General features: G+C 51.7%; 2 protein-coding genes across 10 annotated transcripts; one reads left to right on the forward strand and one right to left on the reverse strand.

The window, feature by feature from the left end:
* Positions 1-2,089: 2,089 nt before the first annotated feature.
* Shfl (shiftless antiviral inhibitor of ribosomal frameshifting) lies at positions 2,090-7,866 on the forward strand. Of its 4 annotated transcripts, none has more exons than XM_087563278.1 (9): positions 2,120-2,390; positions 2,820-2,943; positions 3,072-3,121; positions 4,735-4,773; positions 4,904-5,053; positions 6,402-6,505; positions 6,606-6,798; positions 6,890-6,970; positions 7,143-7,854. In XM_087563278.1, exons 1-9 carry the CDS (start codon positions 2,370-2,372, stop codon positions 7,263-7,265), a joined length of 885 nt encoding a protein of 294 aa, XP_087419404.1. In that variant the 5' UTR covers positions 2,120-2,369; the 3' UTR covers positions 7,266-7,854. The 4 variants fall into 4 exon arrangements, with proteins under 4 accessions (NP_001381304.1, XP_087419404.1, XP_087419406.1 ...); XM_087563280.1 differs by having other exon boundaries at positions 6,644-6,798; NM_001394375.1 differs by lacking the exon at positions 6,890-6,970 and having other exon boundaries at positions 2,090-2,390; positions 6,644-6,798; positions 7,143-7,866.
* Angptl6 (angiopoietin-like 6) lies at positions 7,402-13,784 on the reverse strand. 6 transcript variants are annotated; one of them, XM_087560763.1, is made up of 6 exons: positions 13,599-13,784; positions 12,327-12,587; positions 9,972-10,149; positions 9,174-9,361; positions 8,825-9,095; positions 7,402-7,670 (listed from the first exon to the last, which is right to left on the reverse strand). In XM_087560763.1, the coding sequence occupies exons 2-6, from the start codon at positions 12,576-12,578 to the stop codon at positions 7,480-7,482; spliced, it is 1,080 nt and encodes a 359-aa protein (XP_087416889.1). In that variant the 5' UTR covers positions 12,579-12,587; positions 13,599-13,784; the 3' UTR covers positions 7,402-7,479.
* Positions 13,785-17,204: the final 3,420 nt, after the last annotated feature.

Genomic DNA, 17,204 nt, shown 5'->3' on the forward strand with positions numbered 1-17,204 from the left:
ATTGAAAACAGGGCATGAGAGGAGGGCGGACAGGTGCTCTATTAACCGAGCTACAGCCTGGCCCAGATTTTTATTACTATTTGTTTGTTTGTTTGTTTGTTTATTTTTGGTTTTTGGTTTTTCAAGACAGAGTCTCTCTCTGTAGTCCTGGCTGTCCTAGAACTCACTTTATAGACCAAGATGGCCTCAAACTCACAGATCCACTTGCCTCTGGAGTGCCAGGATTATAAGTGTGCACCACCACCTCCTGGCTCTGATTTTTAGTTTTGATTGACACATGTCTGCACATTTTTTTTTTAGGCTACAGTGTGACATTTTGCCACCAGGGACCGTGGAGTAATGATAGAAATGGCGTGTTAACCTGGCCATCAAGGCCAGCAGGTGTCTCTTCCTGGAACTCTGCAGGCTCCCTTCTAGCTGTTCTGAAACAGTCAGCGCAATGGAATTTACTCTTGCATTATAACTGCGACACTGTAACCCTTGACCAGGTGCCTCCACCTTCCAACCTCTGCCCTGCACCTCTCTCTGCTTCTCCAACACTTTCTTTAGTTTCCACTGGCTGAGATCTTATGCACCTTGACATAATGTCCTCCAACCTTATACCTATTACAGCAAATAATAAGGCTTCCTCTTTCTTGTGGGTGAGGAATATTTCATGGTGTGCACATGCTATGTTTTCTTTATCCAGTTCACCTATTCGTGGGCATTTGATTCTATGTCTTGGCTCTTGTGAACAATACATCAGGCGTTTTTTAACATGCTGGTTTCCCTTCCTACAGGCATGTTCCCCAAGAGTTGTCAGATCTTACACTCATTCTATTCTGTGAGGAACTTCGATTCCATTTTCCATAACAGTGATAGTATTTCAGTATAACTTATCGATGACTTTCCATTTGGGCATGTTCCTTTCAGGCTTGGGTGGAAACCAGGGCCTGCTGCCCACATGATTCTCAGCCTTTAGATTTGCAATGTGGATTCCTTGGAGTCAGAAGTCTACAAAGGCGTTAGGGGCCAGGAGTCAGCTTCTCTTCACATTTTGACTCTGCCTCCAACCTGCATGACACTTCAAAGGTCACCCAGTGACTGATGCAATATCTATGTCCCACATTGTGCTATGTGGGAAAACCAAGTATGGTGGCTCACATCCGTAATCTCAGTACTAGGGAGACTACTAGGGAGTATGGAGGACCACCACACCATACGTTTAAGGACAGCCAGGGCTATACAATGAGACCCGCAGCATTCAGAAAATGGAAGCTTGAGGATGGTGAGTTCAAAGTCACCCTCAGCTATATAGAAAGTTCCAGAGTAACCTGGAGTGTAGGGGCCGCCATTGAAAACTTCAGGGCCCTGGGGAAGAGGCTGAAGGGGAGGGTAGATCAGTTTCCATTTCCTCTTCTCTGGAGTCGGTTTCCGGTTCACCTTTAAACCATATCTGCACCTGTGGCAGCCACCTTTATTGACGATGGGAACCAGACCACCCAGCAAAGATTTCTGTGCTCCTGGATCATAGTGAGACCCCACCCCTGTACCAGGGGATAAGGAAGACACGGGGAAGAAGGCATTTAAATCCAAAAAAAACAAAAACAAAAACAAAACGGAACAAACAAAAAAACAAACAAACAAACAAAAAACAACCCAGACCTCTTAGAATCTGGGGCCCATTCTCTGGAGAAGTCTGCAAAGCTTGCCAAAAAAAAAAAAAAAGAAGGGAAAAAAACGGTTCTCTCATTTTATCTTAGGGTATTTCTTTTTTCTTTTTTGAAACTGGGTTACATATAGCCTAGGACAACCTTGAACTCCTGATCTTTATGCCTCCACCTTCCAAATGCTGGAGTGACAGGTGTGTGTCACCATGCCTATCTTGCATGCCCATTTTACAGAATAGGAAACTGAGGCTGGGAGTAGGGAAGCTAGAGAGAGAGAGATGCCTGTGAGGGTTAGAGCTGCTGAGCCTAGCAGAACGCCCCGGGGGGTCCGAAGAAGCTTCGGGTTCTGCATAGGAGGAGCAGCGCGGGAGCACCAAGCTGCGGTGCGGCTCCGCCCCCACGGGGGACGTGAAGACGCGGACCCCGCGCAGCGTGGGGACATGTGACCGACTGCAGAGGCCGCGCGCTGCATCCCCGGCCCCGCCGCGCTGCTGCGCAGGACGCGGTGAGGCGCGCGCCGAGGCCCGGGAGCACCAGCCGGGAGCACTACAGGGCGCGCGAGCAGACGCGTGGACAAGGCCTGGGCGGGGTCTCCTCAGGGTCCCCAGCTTCGGTCAGAAACGAAACTGAAAGAGGGGCCCGAGGGAGGCGGAGCTGCGCCGACGCCACCCAGGCTTGCGAGGCCCGGACCCAGGCGCGGCCAGGTGTGCTTCAGCCACCATGGCTCAGGATGGCGTGGAGGTAGGACAGCCGCGCCACCGGCGACAAGCCCCGCGGAAAAGGGCACCCGGGAACACTTCTGCCCCCCGGGCTGCCTCCCTCCTCCATCCCTGGGCACAGGGGGGCTCTAGGGTCAGGGGTCAGAAGGAAAGGGGGTAACCTGGCCTGCATCCCGACACACACACACACACACACACACACACACACACACACACACACACACACACACCGCCAGACCCCAAATTCGCACAGGGGGGACTGGGACACGCCGCAGTCTCCACCATCCCCCAAAGCCTGGAGAACTTTGGATTTTTCCAGGAAATGGTTTAAAGGGAGGTGGGGGGATGGGGATGCGGAGGCCAGAAGCCAGGGTCAAGTTCAGGAGAATGAAGGTGCAGGCGCTTCTTCCCGTCGCCCCCGACATCAGAGCTCATTCCCCCTCCATCCCAGTTGGAGAAGAGCGTCAGGCGCCTCCGGGAGAAGTTTCATGGAAAAGTGTCCCCCAAGAAGGCAGGGGCTCTTATGAGGAAGTTTGGCAGCGACCACACTGGAGTTGGGCGCTCTATCGTGTACGGTGAGTCAGCCCTGGGGGACACTGAGTGGGTGTGGTTTAAGAATTGCTGTAGCGCTTTAGCGACCCTGGCTGTCCATCGCCCGGAACTCCTACACCCTTCAAGAGCCCCTCCCATATTCTCCCACTAGGTGTCAAGCAGAAAGATGGACAGGAGCTGAGCAACGATTTGGACGCTCAGGTAACCTACCCTCCCCCTCTCCCCAAAGGAAAGGGAGAGTCCCCACTTCTCTTGGGCAGAAGGGAACTCACCGTCTAGGGTTCTTCCCTCTCTCAAGCAGCCCGCAAACAGTAGGTGCTCATTACATGTGCTGATTACCTCAAATGGAGGAGACAGGACAGCAGAATAAGTAGGTCCTGGATGTACAGGAAAGCTCAAAGCTTTGCATTAGAAGAAAGGCTGGCTGGGCAGACCTGGGCAGGAAAGAAGTCTGAATGGAGGGATGAGAGAATTAAGGCAATATGGTTGCTTTGCTTCTCCTTCTGTAGCTGGTACCCTGGGCATTCTGTTTGCTTGAAAAACATACCGGATTTTGTTTTGTATTAAGACAGAGTCCTTATGTAGCCCAGCCCTGGACTGCCCTCAAATTCACTATATACCAGGCTGGCTTTGAGCTCACAGAGATCCACTTGCCTCTACTTACTAAGAGCTGGGAATCAAGACATGCACCACCGTGCTGGGCATCCGAAAGACTCCTACCAATAATATTGTTTAGGTTTAGGTCTATAAACAATATGACAAAATAATAATAGTAACAGGAAGTAGCCTTCATGGAGCGCTCCCATGGCCTCCAGGCCTGCGTTCATTTCCTACCTCTGCTCATGGTCCCAGGAGGCAATCCAGTTACACAAAAACACAGCCCAGGGTCATGTCCCGACTTCAGGGATTCAAATTCTAACCACTTAGCATGAAACTTGGCCTCTGAGAGGCCCCTCGGTGGGTGAGGCCCCTCGAAGAGAGACAAGCTTGCCCACCATCCCTCAGCAGGGAGCAGCTGAGCAGCCAGTCAGACTTGCAACCAGCTGCTTGCAAGTCCCAAAGTCTAGAGCTTTTTAAAGCCATGTGACCAAGTTGGGGGGGGGGGGGGGGGGGCGGAAAGGCTCAGCAGTTAAGAGCACTTGCTGCTCTCACAAAGGATCCCAGCTCCAAAATGGGACAGCTCACAACCACTCCAGCTCCGAGGGATCTGCCACCCTCTTCTGGCCGCCATGGGCACTGCACGTGTGTTCATGCGCATGGGAAGACGCACATAAACATTTAAAAACTTTTTGGAGCCATGTGACATCCGAGGCTGAGTGTCACATGTGTGGCCTCCACAGATGGAGAGGTCACGCAGGGCTCTGGTTTCCATGGGCTGATCACTGAGTGAATTCAGATTCTGGGCCATTTAGGATATGAGCATAGCAAATGTATCCTGTGCCCAAGGACACTTGGGACGTTGCGCTTTTGTCTAGTTTTACAGTACTAGGGATTGAGCTTGGGACTTCATAGTAGGCAAGGGCTCTAATGCTAAGCCATGCCCCCAGCCTTCTCTACTGTAATCCTCCTGCCTCACCCTCCCAAGTGGCTTGAATGACTGGCCTGTGTCAGCTGACCCAACTTCAATGACTAACTGGAAAGCTGTCAACACAGGCAATAATGTTTCATCTCTGTTAGAGCTGTAGAGCCAGAGTCCTGTCTCCCGTCCAGGAGCTCCATGCAGGGGCTTCTCCCCTTCTAAACATGGGTGCCGTGGCTGTAGCACCCTGAGAGTGTTTCTGGTTTCTGCCCTTCCCTTCCGTGTCTCCCCTCAGGACCCACCAGAGGACATGAAGCAGGACCAAGATATCCAGGTGCGTTGGTGGCTGGACTGAGACGGTGTGGGTGGAGGAGACACAGGGACGGTACTGTCCCCAGGGCAGGAGTGATGATGTGCTCACTGTGGGGTTTGGAGGCAAGGTGACATGTTTATCCACATTACAGGCAGTAGCCACCTCTCTGTTGCCCCTGACGCAAGCCAATCTTCGAATGTTCCAAAGAGCCCAAGATGACCTCATCCCTGCCGTGGACCGACAGTTTGCCTGCTCCTCCTGTGACCATGTCTGGTGGCGCCGTGTGCCTCAGAGGAAGGAGGTGACAGCCCAGACTTAGCTTGGTTCCTTCCCAAAACCCCACTCCTGACCCGTGTCCAGCGATTATGTTTCTAACTGAAGGCCATCAGCTGGGGGAGAGGGGCGTGTTACGTGCACGTTTGTGTATGTGTTTGTGTGTATCTGTGTGTATGTATATGTGCGAGTGGAGGTCAGAGTTTGGTGGTGTTTCTCACTTGCCCTCCAACTTATCTTTTGAGACAGGGCCTCTCACTGAGCCCTGGGGCTCATCTGTTAATGTCTTGGCCAGCATGGCTCAGGAAACCTCCTGCCTCAGCTTCCCCAGAACTAGGGTTATAAGTGCTTTTTGCCGTGCCTGGCTCTTCTTCCATGTACGCTGTGGTTTTGAACTCAGTCCCATGAGCACAACAGCCACTTTACCCACTGAAACATTGCTCCACCCCTTTGGCTTTGTGTTTAATTCTTATTCAGTTTTTAGTGTTTTTATGCATAGTATTATTTTGCTCATGTATATCTGTGTACCACAGTGCTACATGGGTACTGAGAATTGAACCTGGGTCTTCTGCAAGAATAACAAGTGCTCTTAACCACCGACCCATTTCCCTACCCCCTTGGTTTCATTTTGGATTGGTTGGTTGGTTTGTTCCTTGTTTTTTGAGAGAGTTTCCTGTGTATCCTTGGCTGTCCTGGAACTTGCCCTGTAGACCAGGCTGGCCTCTTATCCAAAGATTCATCTGCTTCCCCCCCCCCCAAATCCCCAGTGCAAAGACTAAAGTCATACCCCACCACCGCCTTAGCCCCTTGGTTTTTTGTTTTTGAGGGTGTCTCATGTAGCCCAAGCTGGTCTCAGACTCAGTTTGTAGCTGAGGATGACCTTGAACCCCTCATCCTCTGGCCTCCACACTTGGTTCATGTGGGACTAGGGGCTTCATGCATGCCATGAAAGCCCAACGTCAATACCCTTGAACTTAGGTTGAACTGTTGGCTTTCACACCTACCAAACCCCAATCTGGCTTCTTAATCTCTTTTCTTTTTTGATGTAGAGAGTCTGTCTACGTAGTCCTTGCTGGCCTGGAACTCAGAGGTCCGATTGTCTCTGCCTGAGTGCTGGAATTGAAGGCGTGTGCTACCATGCCTGGCTCGGCCTCCTAACCTCTTGATTATTAGGGGCTTCTACTAAAAGCTGAGGCCGCGGCTCCATTAGTACAGTGTCAACCTAGCATTCATGACACCACCTATCAGGCACAGGCCTGCCTGACACTGGAGAGGCGCAGGCAGGAGGGCCAGGAGTTGAAAACTAGCCTGGACTGAGACCTGCCTGAGCCTTGCACCTTGGCCCCGACAGCTATGGGCTCCTCCTACTTTCTCAGGTGTCCCGGTGTCGAAAATGTCGGAAGCGTTATGAACCAGTGCCAAACGACAAGATGTGGGGTCTGGCAGAGTTCCACTGCCCAAAGTGTCGCCACAACTTCCGGTGAGGGCCCGGACCCCAGCCCACCCTCAGCCCCGCCCCAGCCCAGCCCACCCTAAGCCCAGCCCCAGTCTAGTCCCCTCCTCCTGTCCCCTATGCCCAGCCATCCCCTCAGCCCCTCACAGCCCTGCTGGCCCCCAGGGGCTGGGCACAGATGGGGTCCCCATCACCCTGCTATGGGTGCGGCTTCCCTGTGTATCCCACTCGGATCCTGCCTCCACGCTGGGACCGTGACCTGGATCGCCGCAGCACACACACCCACTCCTGCTCAGCCGCAGATTGCTACAACCGGAGAGGTGAGCTGGTGTGCACCCTACATTCTGCATCCCCTGCACATCGACCCCGGGGGCTGCTCCCTCCTCCCACGAATCCTCTATGGTTCCCTAGAAATGGCTCCTCTCTCCCTCCCATGGAGTTTCCAGAAGCTCTGTGGCGTCCAGCCTGCTAGGCCCGTGGTCCTCACTACCTGTGAGTCTGTTTTTGTGACCATGTTCCCACCTCCCTCGAGAGTTTCAACACCTGTAGATCTCATGACCTCTGACCTCTGTGTCCTTGGGCTCCAATGGGTCTTCCTGCAGAGCCCCAGTCCCCTCTTAGCTCCAGGGTCTCACAGGACGTCAGCAACTCTTCCTTCCCCTAGAGCCCCACGTGCCTGGGACCTCCTGTGCCCATCCCAAGAGCCGGAAGCAGAATCACCTCCCCAAAGTCCTGCACCCTAGCAACCCCCACATCAGCAGCGGCTCCACAGTGGCCACATGCCTGAGCCAAGGAGGCCTCCTGGACGACCTGGACCACCTCATCCTGGAGGACCTGAAGGAGGAGGAAGAGGAGGAAGAAGAGGAGGATGGTGGGCCCCGAGAGTGACCCTGGCCAGGTGCACGAAGGAATGACAGACACAGTGAATGGACACCTCCTGTTGCTATAAGATACCAGCTCAAGGAGATAGGAGCACCCTTGGGGGGGTACTCATGGGACAGTCACAACCGAACAAGCCGGGTCAGCATAGCAGCCTTCTTCAGAGAGTACGCCCCACCACGGAACTCGGCCCAGTAGACCCCGTCCTGGTATCGGCTCCGGTAATGACCTCCGTGATACCATACACCATTGAGGTTGGAGTGGGCGCAGGCATGGTACCACCAGCCCCCACGATGGTAGAGGGCACAGTTGCCTGAGGGGGGAGAGAGAGGAGAGAGAAAGAGACAGCATTCGTTTTCCCACCAAAATAAAAGTATCTACCAGCACTTCTTTGTGCAAAGCTTTTGCAAGCAAGCATTCCTCAACCTTCCATATCTTATTGAATAGAAGCCCTGATACTCCATTTCTTCACCAAAATAAAAGGCTGTGGCTTCTCACTTTCTTCTTCAGAGTAATAGCCTTAATTCCTCATCTCCTCACCAAAATAAGAGGCATGCCTTTCCTATATTTTCTGCAAAGTAATAATTTGTCATTCTTTTTCGGGGAGAGGGCCTCTGTTTCCTTTCGAGAAGGTTTATTCCAGGTGTACTGACGCACACCTATAATCTCAGTACATGAGAGAGAGGAACAAGAGGGTTCGGAGTTTTAGACCAGCCTGGGCTCCACAGTAAGATCCTGTCTCAAAAATAAACAAATAGACTGGGGATATAGTTCAGTGGTAGAGTGTGCTTAGATTGTAGGCCCAGCTCTGTCCCCCCACATTCTAAACAGGGTGCCTATATCTTTCAGTTAGTCAGCAGAGGGGAACTCTGGAATCCCTGCTCCCCTATCAGAATAAAAGCGCCTTGTTCTCTAGCAGAGAAGCCTTCTTACTGTGAGGTACTTAACCTTAGAGGAGTTTCTTTCTGAGTCGGGGTATTATGTGGCCCAGGCTGACCTTGAGCTTGCTATCCCAAGGATGACCTGAGATTCCTGCCCCTCAGTCCTCCTCCTCCTGGAGCTGGGACTGGAGCCCTGGACCACCACACCCAGTTCAGCAGAAAGGAAATTTTGCATTTATTTTTAATGTAGATGCCCACAGAGGCGTCAGCTCTCTGGCACTCAAGTTACAGGCTGTTGATGGGTGCTGAGAACCGAGCCCAGGAGGAATGGTACTTGCTCTTAACTGCTAAGCCACCTTCAGCCTCTCCCAGAAGGGAAAACCTAGCTTTACTGCTTTTTACTCTTTTTTTTTTTTTTTTTTTTTTTGGTTCTTTTTTTTCGGAGCTGGGAACCAAACCCAGGGCCTTGCGCTTCCTAGGCAAGCGCTCTACCACTGAGCTAAATCCCCAACCCCTGCTTTTTATTCTTAACAAGACTAGCAGTCCTGCCTCCCTGCCCTCCCACCAGAATAAAAGCTCTCCTTACCAGAATATGAGTCTCTGTCCCTATCCACAGTGCTGAAAGGTTTGTCACTGTGCCAGGAGAGGGAATCTCCAGCATCACCATGGTACTGGCCAAGCCGCAGCCGGTAGTGGTCACTCTCGGGTTCCAAGGAGAAGCTGTCATAGTGGGCGCGTGCCCCACGGCCCCCCCAGTCCTCTAAGAGTATCAGCAGCTCGTGGTCCCCGCGGCTAGTCACCTGATGCACGGGTTCCAAGCCCAGCCAGTATTCTCCATCCGGTCGTCCAAAGCCCACCTAGAAGGGCAGGAGGAAGAGGCGGGGGCATCATTTCTGCCCAGAACAGTCTCCATCACCCCCACCCCAAGCACCCACCTTGTAATGTTGCCAGTTGGTGAAGAAGTTGACAGAGCCATCTTGCCGCCTCTGGATGACGGTCCAGCCTCCACCCTCCTGCTGCTGTTCACACCACACGGGTACCACACGACGGCCCAACCGCAGTTCATACACTCCACTCTGCCAGTGACCTGCCCCCTGGGCCTCCGCACAATCCCTCCATGGGCCTGTGGCAAGAGACAGACTGAGCCAACCAACCCCTCATTGTATCAGAGTCCTGGTTCTCATCAAGTCCCCTTACCCAAATAAAAGTCATCACCTTCTGTATCCACTGGAGGAAGAGCCATTTTCTGACCAGTCCCTCTTTTCTCCATAAACGTGATCCTACGAGCCAACATCTCACACAAAGTAGCAGTCCTAATCTCTCAGGCCCTCACCACCATGCCCATGTGGTAGCACACGCCTTTAATCCCAGCCTGGTCTACAGAGTGAGTTCCAGAACAGCCAGGACTACACAGAGAAACCCTGTCAAAAAAAGAGTGCCTGTATGCCTATTTTCTCTTCCTAGTGACTGAGAGGATTGGTCTTGTTTGCTTCTGTACTGTTGGAAGGCAACTGAAAACCTGGGTGCTCTACCACCAAAGCACATCTCCAGCCTGTTCTCACAGACTCATAGTCCTCTCTTATCCCCTCGTCAGAATAAGAGTGTCATTTCCCCTAGTCCTCAAACGTCCAGCCAAATCCTAACTCCAGTACTTCCATCTATCCGAAAGGCACTGGAACCCCTGGGTCCTCATCTCTCTCTCACACACCCCCAGCAGGCTTGCTTTAACTTACCCACTGGCCTGGTGGGGACAGCAACGTGCCCTGTGGGCAGCGGAGAAGATGGAGGCCCCTGCTGTCTCAAGCTCTGCTCTCTCTGGTGCTCTGGAATTTGGTCCAGCCTCCGGCTGGTGTTGCTGGCACTTCCCACTAGACTCAGAGGAACCAAAGGCACCAGGGGCAGTGGCAGGACCTGAGGTCATACAGTCAGACATAATTACATTAACCCCTCAGCTAAGGAGGCCAGACCTCCCCTGACACAGACAGGGGGATAGGCAGGATCTGTAGATCAAATCCCCTACCAGATAAACAGAAAATCAGGCAAAGCAATGTCCCAGCTTTGTCACCCCGTCCTAAGAGAAGCACAGAGGGCAAAGGATGCCCTGCCACCCTTCCTGCTCCCTTAAGACTGGGTGTCTTGGGGCTGGGGATTTAGCTCAGTGGCAGAGCGCTTGCCTAGGAAGCGCAAGGCCCTGGGTTCGGTCCCCAGCTCCGAAAAAAAGAACCAAAAAAAAAAAAAAAAAAGACTGGGTGTCTTACTGTGCTGTAAGCCCCAGTCACCCCGTCTGCCCAGCACAGCACTGGAGCAGACACAGAGCGCATGCACGCAGGCCCGGGGCCTCCATGGTGCTGGGGATGGAACTTAGGTCTTCAGGCTTGCAAAGCAAGCACTCTTCCAACCTGAGCCACCTCCCTGCCCAGCCTTATCTTCTTGTCACTTTTTGTTTGAGAAACAAGGGGGGTCTCACACCAACTGGCTAGCCTGGAACTTGAAAGACACTCCTGCCTCTGCCTCCTGCAAGCTGGGGACTGTGTCATTGCGTGACACCACGCTTCCTTTGCTCTGTGCTTTTGAGCTCAGAGAATGCTGGGCCAACTCCCAGTGTGCTATTGATCACAGCTTCACTGCTGAGCACAGGGACCTTGGACAATTTAGGAAAAATCTACAGATCCATCATCAATCCAGAATTCAGGCCCAATGTTGGGGATGTGGTTCAGCAGTAGGGCAGTTATGTCATACAGGAAATTCAAGGGACCCCTAAACCAATCGGAACGAAAAACCAGCTGACCAAGCTTCTTGTCCCATGTCTGTCACTTGCACCGAGGAGGCAGAACGTGAGAATCAAGGTCATCCTCAGCTACACAAGAAGCTAGAACCCAGCCTGGGCTACATGACACCCTATCTCAACTAAAAAAGAAAAAGAAAAGAAGTCAGGAAGTGGGGGCACATGCCTTTAATTCCAGCAGTCAGGAAGTAGACACAGGCAGATCTCTGTAAAGTCAAGGCCAGTCTGGTCTACAGAGTGAGTTCCAAGACAGCCGTGGCTGCGCAGAGAAACCCCACCTCAAAACAAACAAACAAACAAAAAAAAACAAAAACAAAAATGAAAAACAAGCAAACAAAACCAAAATGGCTTGGTGACAGAAATAGCTGGTAATTCAGAAGTCTCATGTAGTTACAAGAATATATTGTCTTAGGGACTGGAGAGCTGACTCAGCAAGCAGTTAAGAGCATTGGCTGGGGGTTGGGAATTTAGCAAGTGCAAGGCCCTGGGTTCTGTCCTCAGCTGGGGACAGGGTGGGGCGAAGAGCACTGGCTGTTCTTCCGGAAGACCCACGTTCAATTCCCAGCACCCACAAGGTGACTCAACAGCCATCTGTAACTCTAGTTCCAGATCACTTTTGGCCTGTATACACACTGTATACACACGTGGTGCACAGACACACATGCAGACACACATGGGTCCACCTACATTAAGATGAAAATAAATCCTTAAAGGATTTGCAAGCCCAGTGTGGTGGTGCATGCCTTTAATCCCAGCACTTGGGAGGCAGAGGTAGGCGGATCTCTGAGTTCTAGGTCAGCCTGGTCTACAAAGTGAGTTCTCGGACAGCAAGGACTACACAGAGAAACCCTGTCTAGTGAAAAAAAGAAAAAAAAAACCTGAAGTCCTTGTGTATGGTAATAGTGCATGTAAGCCTAGATGCTGTGAATATTTTCGTGCAGCGGATGAGGCTCTTCCCAACCATTCACCCTGTTGAGGATTTGGGATCTGAGATCCTGGGCACAGCTACCTGCTGCTGGCCCCGTTCCGGGCTCGCGCACGCGCGTTGCAGGCGGCCGAGGAGGCTGCTATGCTGGCTCATGAGCTGCGCATGCTCACGGAGCTGCTCCTCCAGCTGCTGCAGGCGCGCGGTCGTCCGGCGCGCTTCGGCCTCCGCACCCAGCGCGCGCTCTGCTAGCAAACCAAGCGCGGCAGCAGGCTCCGCCCCCAGATCAGGCTCCGCCCCCGCCTCCTGCTGCAGTTGCGCGCGCAGCTGGCCCAGACGTGTGTTTAGGGTGAGACTGTGCTCGCGCAGCGCGCGCACCTCGCCCGCGAGCGCACCACCCTCGGCCGCACGCCTTTGCAGCGCGCGCAGCAGCTCCTCGTGACGGCCCAGGCGCATGCGCAGCGTGGCCAGTTCGCTGTCTTGGGAAGCTTCTGAGCTCCTGCAGACCGCGCTAGTCGCCATCTGCGGGGACAGAACAAGGGTGACGCGGCACCGCGCGGCATCTCCAAGCGCCTTCCAAGCGCCCAGCAGGAGCACCAGCTGCAGCTTGCGCAGCACAGCAGTCCCCATGGCCGCCACCTGCAGTAAAGAGGGAGATTACTGTTTTAGCCTAGACAGGTACCAAAACTTCCAGGTAGCAAAGAAGGACTAAAGTATTGATCCCCAGGCTTCACCTCCAGGGTAGTGCTCCACAACCGAGCTGATGAGCGGCAGCTCGCAGCGTAGAGTCTCCATTTACCACAGCTGATACAACAACTGTTTACTCTCCAAATCCCTCTCCACCTTCTGTTCCGAACACCTGTGTGGGCCTGGTCACCTCTCCCCTCAGAACCTTCTGTGGCTCCCACTTAAGGAGAAAACCCCCATTTTGTGTGGGGTGAGGAGCGAACAGGGGATGGAACCCTGGACCTTATTCATGCTGGGCCCCTCATTTCTAATCTGAGACATGGTGTCACTATTTAGCCCAGGCCATTACGGAACTAGGTTGAGAGCCTACTGCCTGAGCCTCTCCGTCCCTAGATGACGGAGTTTGTATGTGCTACCATATCATGCTTCACACAGTGTCTTCAGCCAGGTTAATATTCATGACTCCCCACTCGTGCCCCGAAGAATTCACACGCAGGACCCCATGCCACCACTCTCAGACACTCAGTCACACATTTGGACCTGCTCAGAAGGAAGCATGAGTGCAAAGGTCCTGGGTCTCATTTCGGATGTGCTGAACAGAATAAATAGCAAAGAGGCCTGTGAGGGTGGCATAGAAGGGAAATGCGGGTGAGTGAGCCGGGAGACAGGAAGCACCAAATAGGAGCAGCTGAGGAGGTTCTGCTCTGAAGCACAGAAAACCGCGCAAATTTCTGAGCTAGAGGCAAGGTGCACTAGCTACAGCGGCCGCTCAGCAGGCATGAGCTCCCAAGCACTGGGTAGAGTCTTCTCTTTGGCACTTGTGGCTGCCTTCACTGGCAAGCCTGGAGTAAACAAGAGGCCTGGGAGACTCCTTATACTCCCCACCGCCCCCACAAACACACACAAGACCAGATGCTCTCTACAAACAGTATCTACCTATGTCCACTTCTACCCCGATCTCACCTCCAACGGCCCGGCGCGGGTGCTGGCGCCAGTGAGGTTTGCCGCAAGCCCACAAAATCGGAGTAAAGCCTGAAGGACCGGGATAGAGGACCAGGATGGAGGACTGGGAGAGCCTCTGAGCAGTCTAGATAGGGAGGCTAAAAGGACAGAAGTCGAGAGACTTGGAAAGCACCCATCCCCCAGAGCATGGATGGAGCCTGGGAGCACAGCAAGTGTAAATATTTAGTATTTCCAGTGTGAGAACCCTGAGCAGAAAAGCCAGATCCCCTTGCCCAGGCCTCCAGAGCATGATAACAGAGGCCAGTGCCCTCTGTGAGTTTCTTCTTTCTCTCAGGCTCGCAGAGCATGGGAGGGCCTCGGCCCTGTAGACTTGTGGGATCCAGACTCAGACAACCATGAAGATGATGTATTGGTGCACATCCTGATGCCTGGTGCTGGGGACACCCTTAAAGGGGTAAATCTCATTTCTCACTTAATCCTAGCAGCCAATAGAGGTGTGACTCAACTGTAGAGCCCCTGCCTAGAATCCCCCAGTGAGGGGCTGGAGGTGTGACTCAGTGGTAGAGCCCATGCAAGGTCCTTGGTTGGTTCCCAATATTGCCAGAAGAAAAGAAAACTTTAGGATGTGGTGACACAAGCTTAATCACAGTGCCTGGGAGGCAGCGGCAGTTGGATCTCTGTGAGTCCCAAGCCAGCCAGGGAGCCCCTATCTTAAAGGGGGTTGGGGTTAGATCTGGATTAATGAGGCAATATGAAGATAAAAGAAAGCCTAAACTGACCTGAACAGAACAAACAGTCCTTACTAGGACAAGGAAAGCAGAGATGGCAGCAAGGTGCAGGGGGCTAGGGTTTTAGAGGACACGAAAGGGAACAATGTTGGGGTGGGAACTTCTATCTGAGGGTTGTTCTTTGATGTTTAATCATATGTTGACTTCGTTAGTCTCCAGCCTGCAGATGCTCTCATAACTATGTTGGTTCTCTTGTCAGCAAGATGTTTCTGTCCCTCTGCTACCCAGCCAGGTTCTAAGCTTGGCTGAGACTCTTTGTTTTAGATCCTTGTCTTAGTCACTGTTCTGCTGTGAAGAGACAGCATGGCAGAGGCAACTTACACAACAGCACATTTACTTGGGGGCTTGTTCGCAGTTTAAGAGGGTGAGTCTACAACCATTATGGTAGCAGACACACAGACAGACATGATCCTGGAACAGTAGCTGGGAGCTCACATGGGATCCATAAGCAGGAAGCAGAGGAGTGACCCTTCTGTTTGGTTTCAGACTCTGAGACAGGGGACTTGTGTGCATGTTTTGCACACCAAAGCAGACCTGGCTTCTAGGTTCTCCCAGCATCCCTCAGTCCCAGCCTGGTATAGCCTGTCCCCAACCCTGAGCTTTCCAGTCCAGGGGTTGGGCTGCCCTTCCGCAAGAGGCTATTTCCTATACAGTCTAGACATTTTGCCCCCTTCTCCTTCTCTCTCTTCCCGCCCTGTGCCCTTTCTCTCTTTATTCCCCCCGCCCCACTATGGTGCCATCTCTGGCCTCAGTCCTTGGGGCCAGTGAACTCTACCGCTGAGCTAAATCCCCAACCCCAGAAACCTGCATTTAATAATTTAATATAATCTAATCTGATCTGGCTTTAATTGACTCATTTCATTGGCAGAGAAATAACTTATCTTTTTTTTTTTTCCAGAGTTGGGGACCGAACCCAGGGCCTTGTGCTTGCTAGGCAAGCGCTCTTCCGCTGAGCTAAACCCCCAACCCCAACTTATCATTTTTGAATCCACAAACTGACACATCTCCTCCAATAAGGCCACACCTCTTAATTCTTCCTAAACTGTGGGTACCAAAAGTTGGAATCTATGAGCCTTCTTCAAACCACCACAGTCACTAACTATTCACTGGGTATGGTGGTACATGCCTTTTATCTCAACACTTAAGGAGGCTGAGGCAGATGGATTTCTGTGAGTTTTGGGCTAGCCTCTACATAATGAAACTGTCTCAAAAAATTAAGAAAAAGAGAAGGATTAGTGGGCTCACCTTCCTGCATATACTGCACATCTTTTTTTTTTCTTTCTTTTTTTTTTTTTTTTTGGTTCTTTTTTTTTTTTTTTCCAGAGCTGGGGACCGAACCCAGGGCCTTGCGCTTCCTAGGCAAGCGCTCTACCACTGAGCTAAATCCCCAACCCCGTATACTGCACATCTTAAAATGAAAAAAAGCTGCCAGGCAGTGGTGGTGTATGCCTTTGATCCCAACATTCAGGAGGCAGAGGCAGGTGGGTCTCTGTGAGTCCAGGCCAGCCTGGTCTACAGAGCTAATTTAAGAAAAGCCAGGACTATACAAAGAAATCCTGTCTCCAAAACCCCAAGGGGGTTCGGGGAAGAAAGAGGAAAATAGCTTGGGCATGTGGAGTTACAATGATAGTTGGATAGGAAGCTAGGAAGCTGGGCTGGAGAGATGGCTCAGTGGTTAAGACTGCTCTTCCCGAGGTCCTGAGTTCAATTCCCAGCAACCACATGGTGGCTCACAACCATCTGTAAATCTGTAATGGCATCTGATGCTCTCGTCTGGGATTCTGGTGCAACATTGTACTCCTATACATTAAAGAAAAAAAGAAAAAAGAAAAAAGGAAGCCAGATGGGGTGGGAAGACAAAATAGGAGGTGCAGAGGGAGATCTTAAAAGGAGGGGACAAGACTAAGCCTTAGGGTGAGTGTCCTTCCCTTCAAGTGTCCTGCAGCAGAGATGATATGTGGGGAAGGGACAAAAGAGAAGAGGAAGGTTTAAGAGATTCAGAGTACTTGACTTCCAAAGCAAGTTTCCATACTTCTGCCCATCTGTAGACAGGATCTTGGGGAGCAAAGATGGGGACCACTCAGAACCCAGCCCTTGACTACTGCTGAGCCCCAAGTGTAGGGACCAGACAAGACAGAAGGAAATGGATGCAAAGAGGAAAGAGAAAATGAGAGAGTCAGGCTGGAGAGATGGCTCAGTGGTTAAGAGCACTGACTGCTCTCCCAGAGGTCATGAGTTCAAATCCCAGTAACCACATGGTGGCTCACAACCATCTAGAATGAGATCTATATTTATATATAATACATATATTTATATATAATACATATAATATATATAGAAAATGAAAAAGAAATCCAAACTTGGTAAGCTGATTTACATTAAAACTGGCTGGAGAGATGGCTCAGGGTGTTCAATTTCTAGCACCTACATGGCAGTTCATAACCATCTGTAACTCCACTTCCCCCTTCAGGATTCCCTTCTTGCCTCCACAGGCACCCAAACATTTATTCATGTAAAATACCTATGGGCATAGCATAATAATAAATAGTTTAAAACATTTTAGAGAGTCTGCCAAGGTGGCCCAGTGAGTAGAGATGCCTACTGCCACCAAGTCTGAGGATCTGAATTCCATCTCCAGGCCTCATATGACAAAAGAAAACCAACTCTTAAAAGTTATCCTCTGACCTTCCCATGTGTGCCACCACATATGCACCACCACAGATAATAAATAAATAAATACAATTTATTTGGAGAAGGGGTGGACATGGTGGTACATGCCTTTAATCCCAGTGCTTGAAAGACACAGGCTCACGGATCT

Source organism: Rattus norvegicus, chromosome 8 (genome assembly GCF_021556685.1).
Source record: "Rattus norvegicus strain SHRSP/BbbUtx chromosome 8, alternate assembly SHRSP_T2T, whole genome shotgun sequence".
Lineage (NCBI taxonomy): Eukaryota > Metazoa > Chordata > Mammalia > Rodentia > Muridae > Rattus > Rattus norvegicus.

Coding starts and splice junctions, on each gene's coding strand:
- Angptl6 (XM_087560761.1), bottom strand. CDS start 13,217: ATGAGACCCAGGACCTTTGCACTCATGCTTCCTTCTGAGCAG. Junction 12,588..13,175: donor TCATGCTTCCTTCTGAGCAG/GTCCAAATGTGT, acceptor TCTTTACTGCAG/GTGGCGGCCATGGGGACTGC. Junction 9,096..9,173: donor CCAACTGGCAACATTACAAG/GTGGGTGCTTGG, acceptor CTGCCCTTCTAG/GTGGGCTTTGGACGACCGGA.
- Shfl (XM_087563278.1), top strand. CDS start 2,370: ATGGCTCAGGATGGCGTGGAG. Junction 3,122..4,734: donor GCAACGATTTGGACGCTCAG/GTAACCTACCCT, acceptor GTCTCCCCTCAG/GACCCACCAGAGGACATGAA. Junction 6,799..6,889: donor AGATTGCTACAACCGGAGAG/GTGAGCTGGTGT, acceptor ATGGTTCCCTAG/AAATGGCTCCTCTCTCCCTC.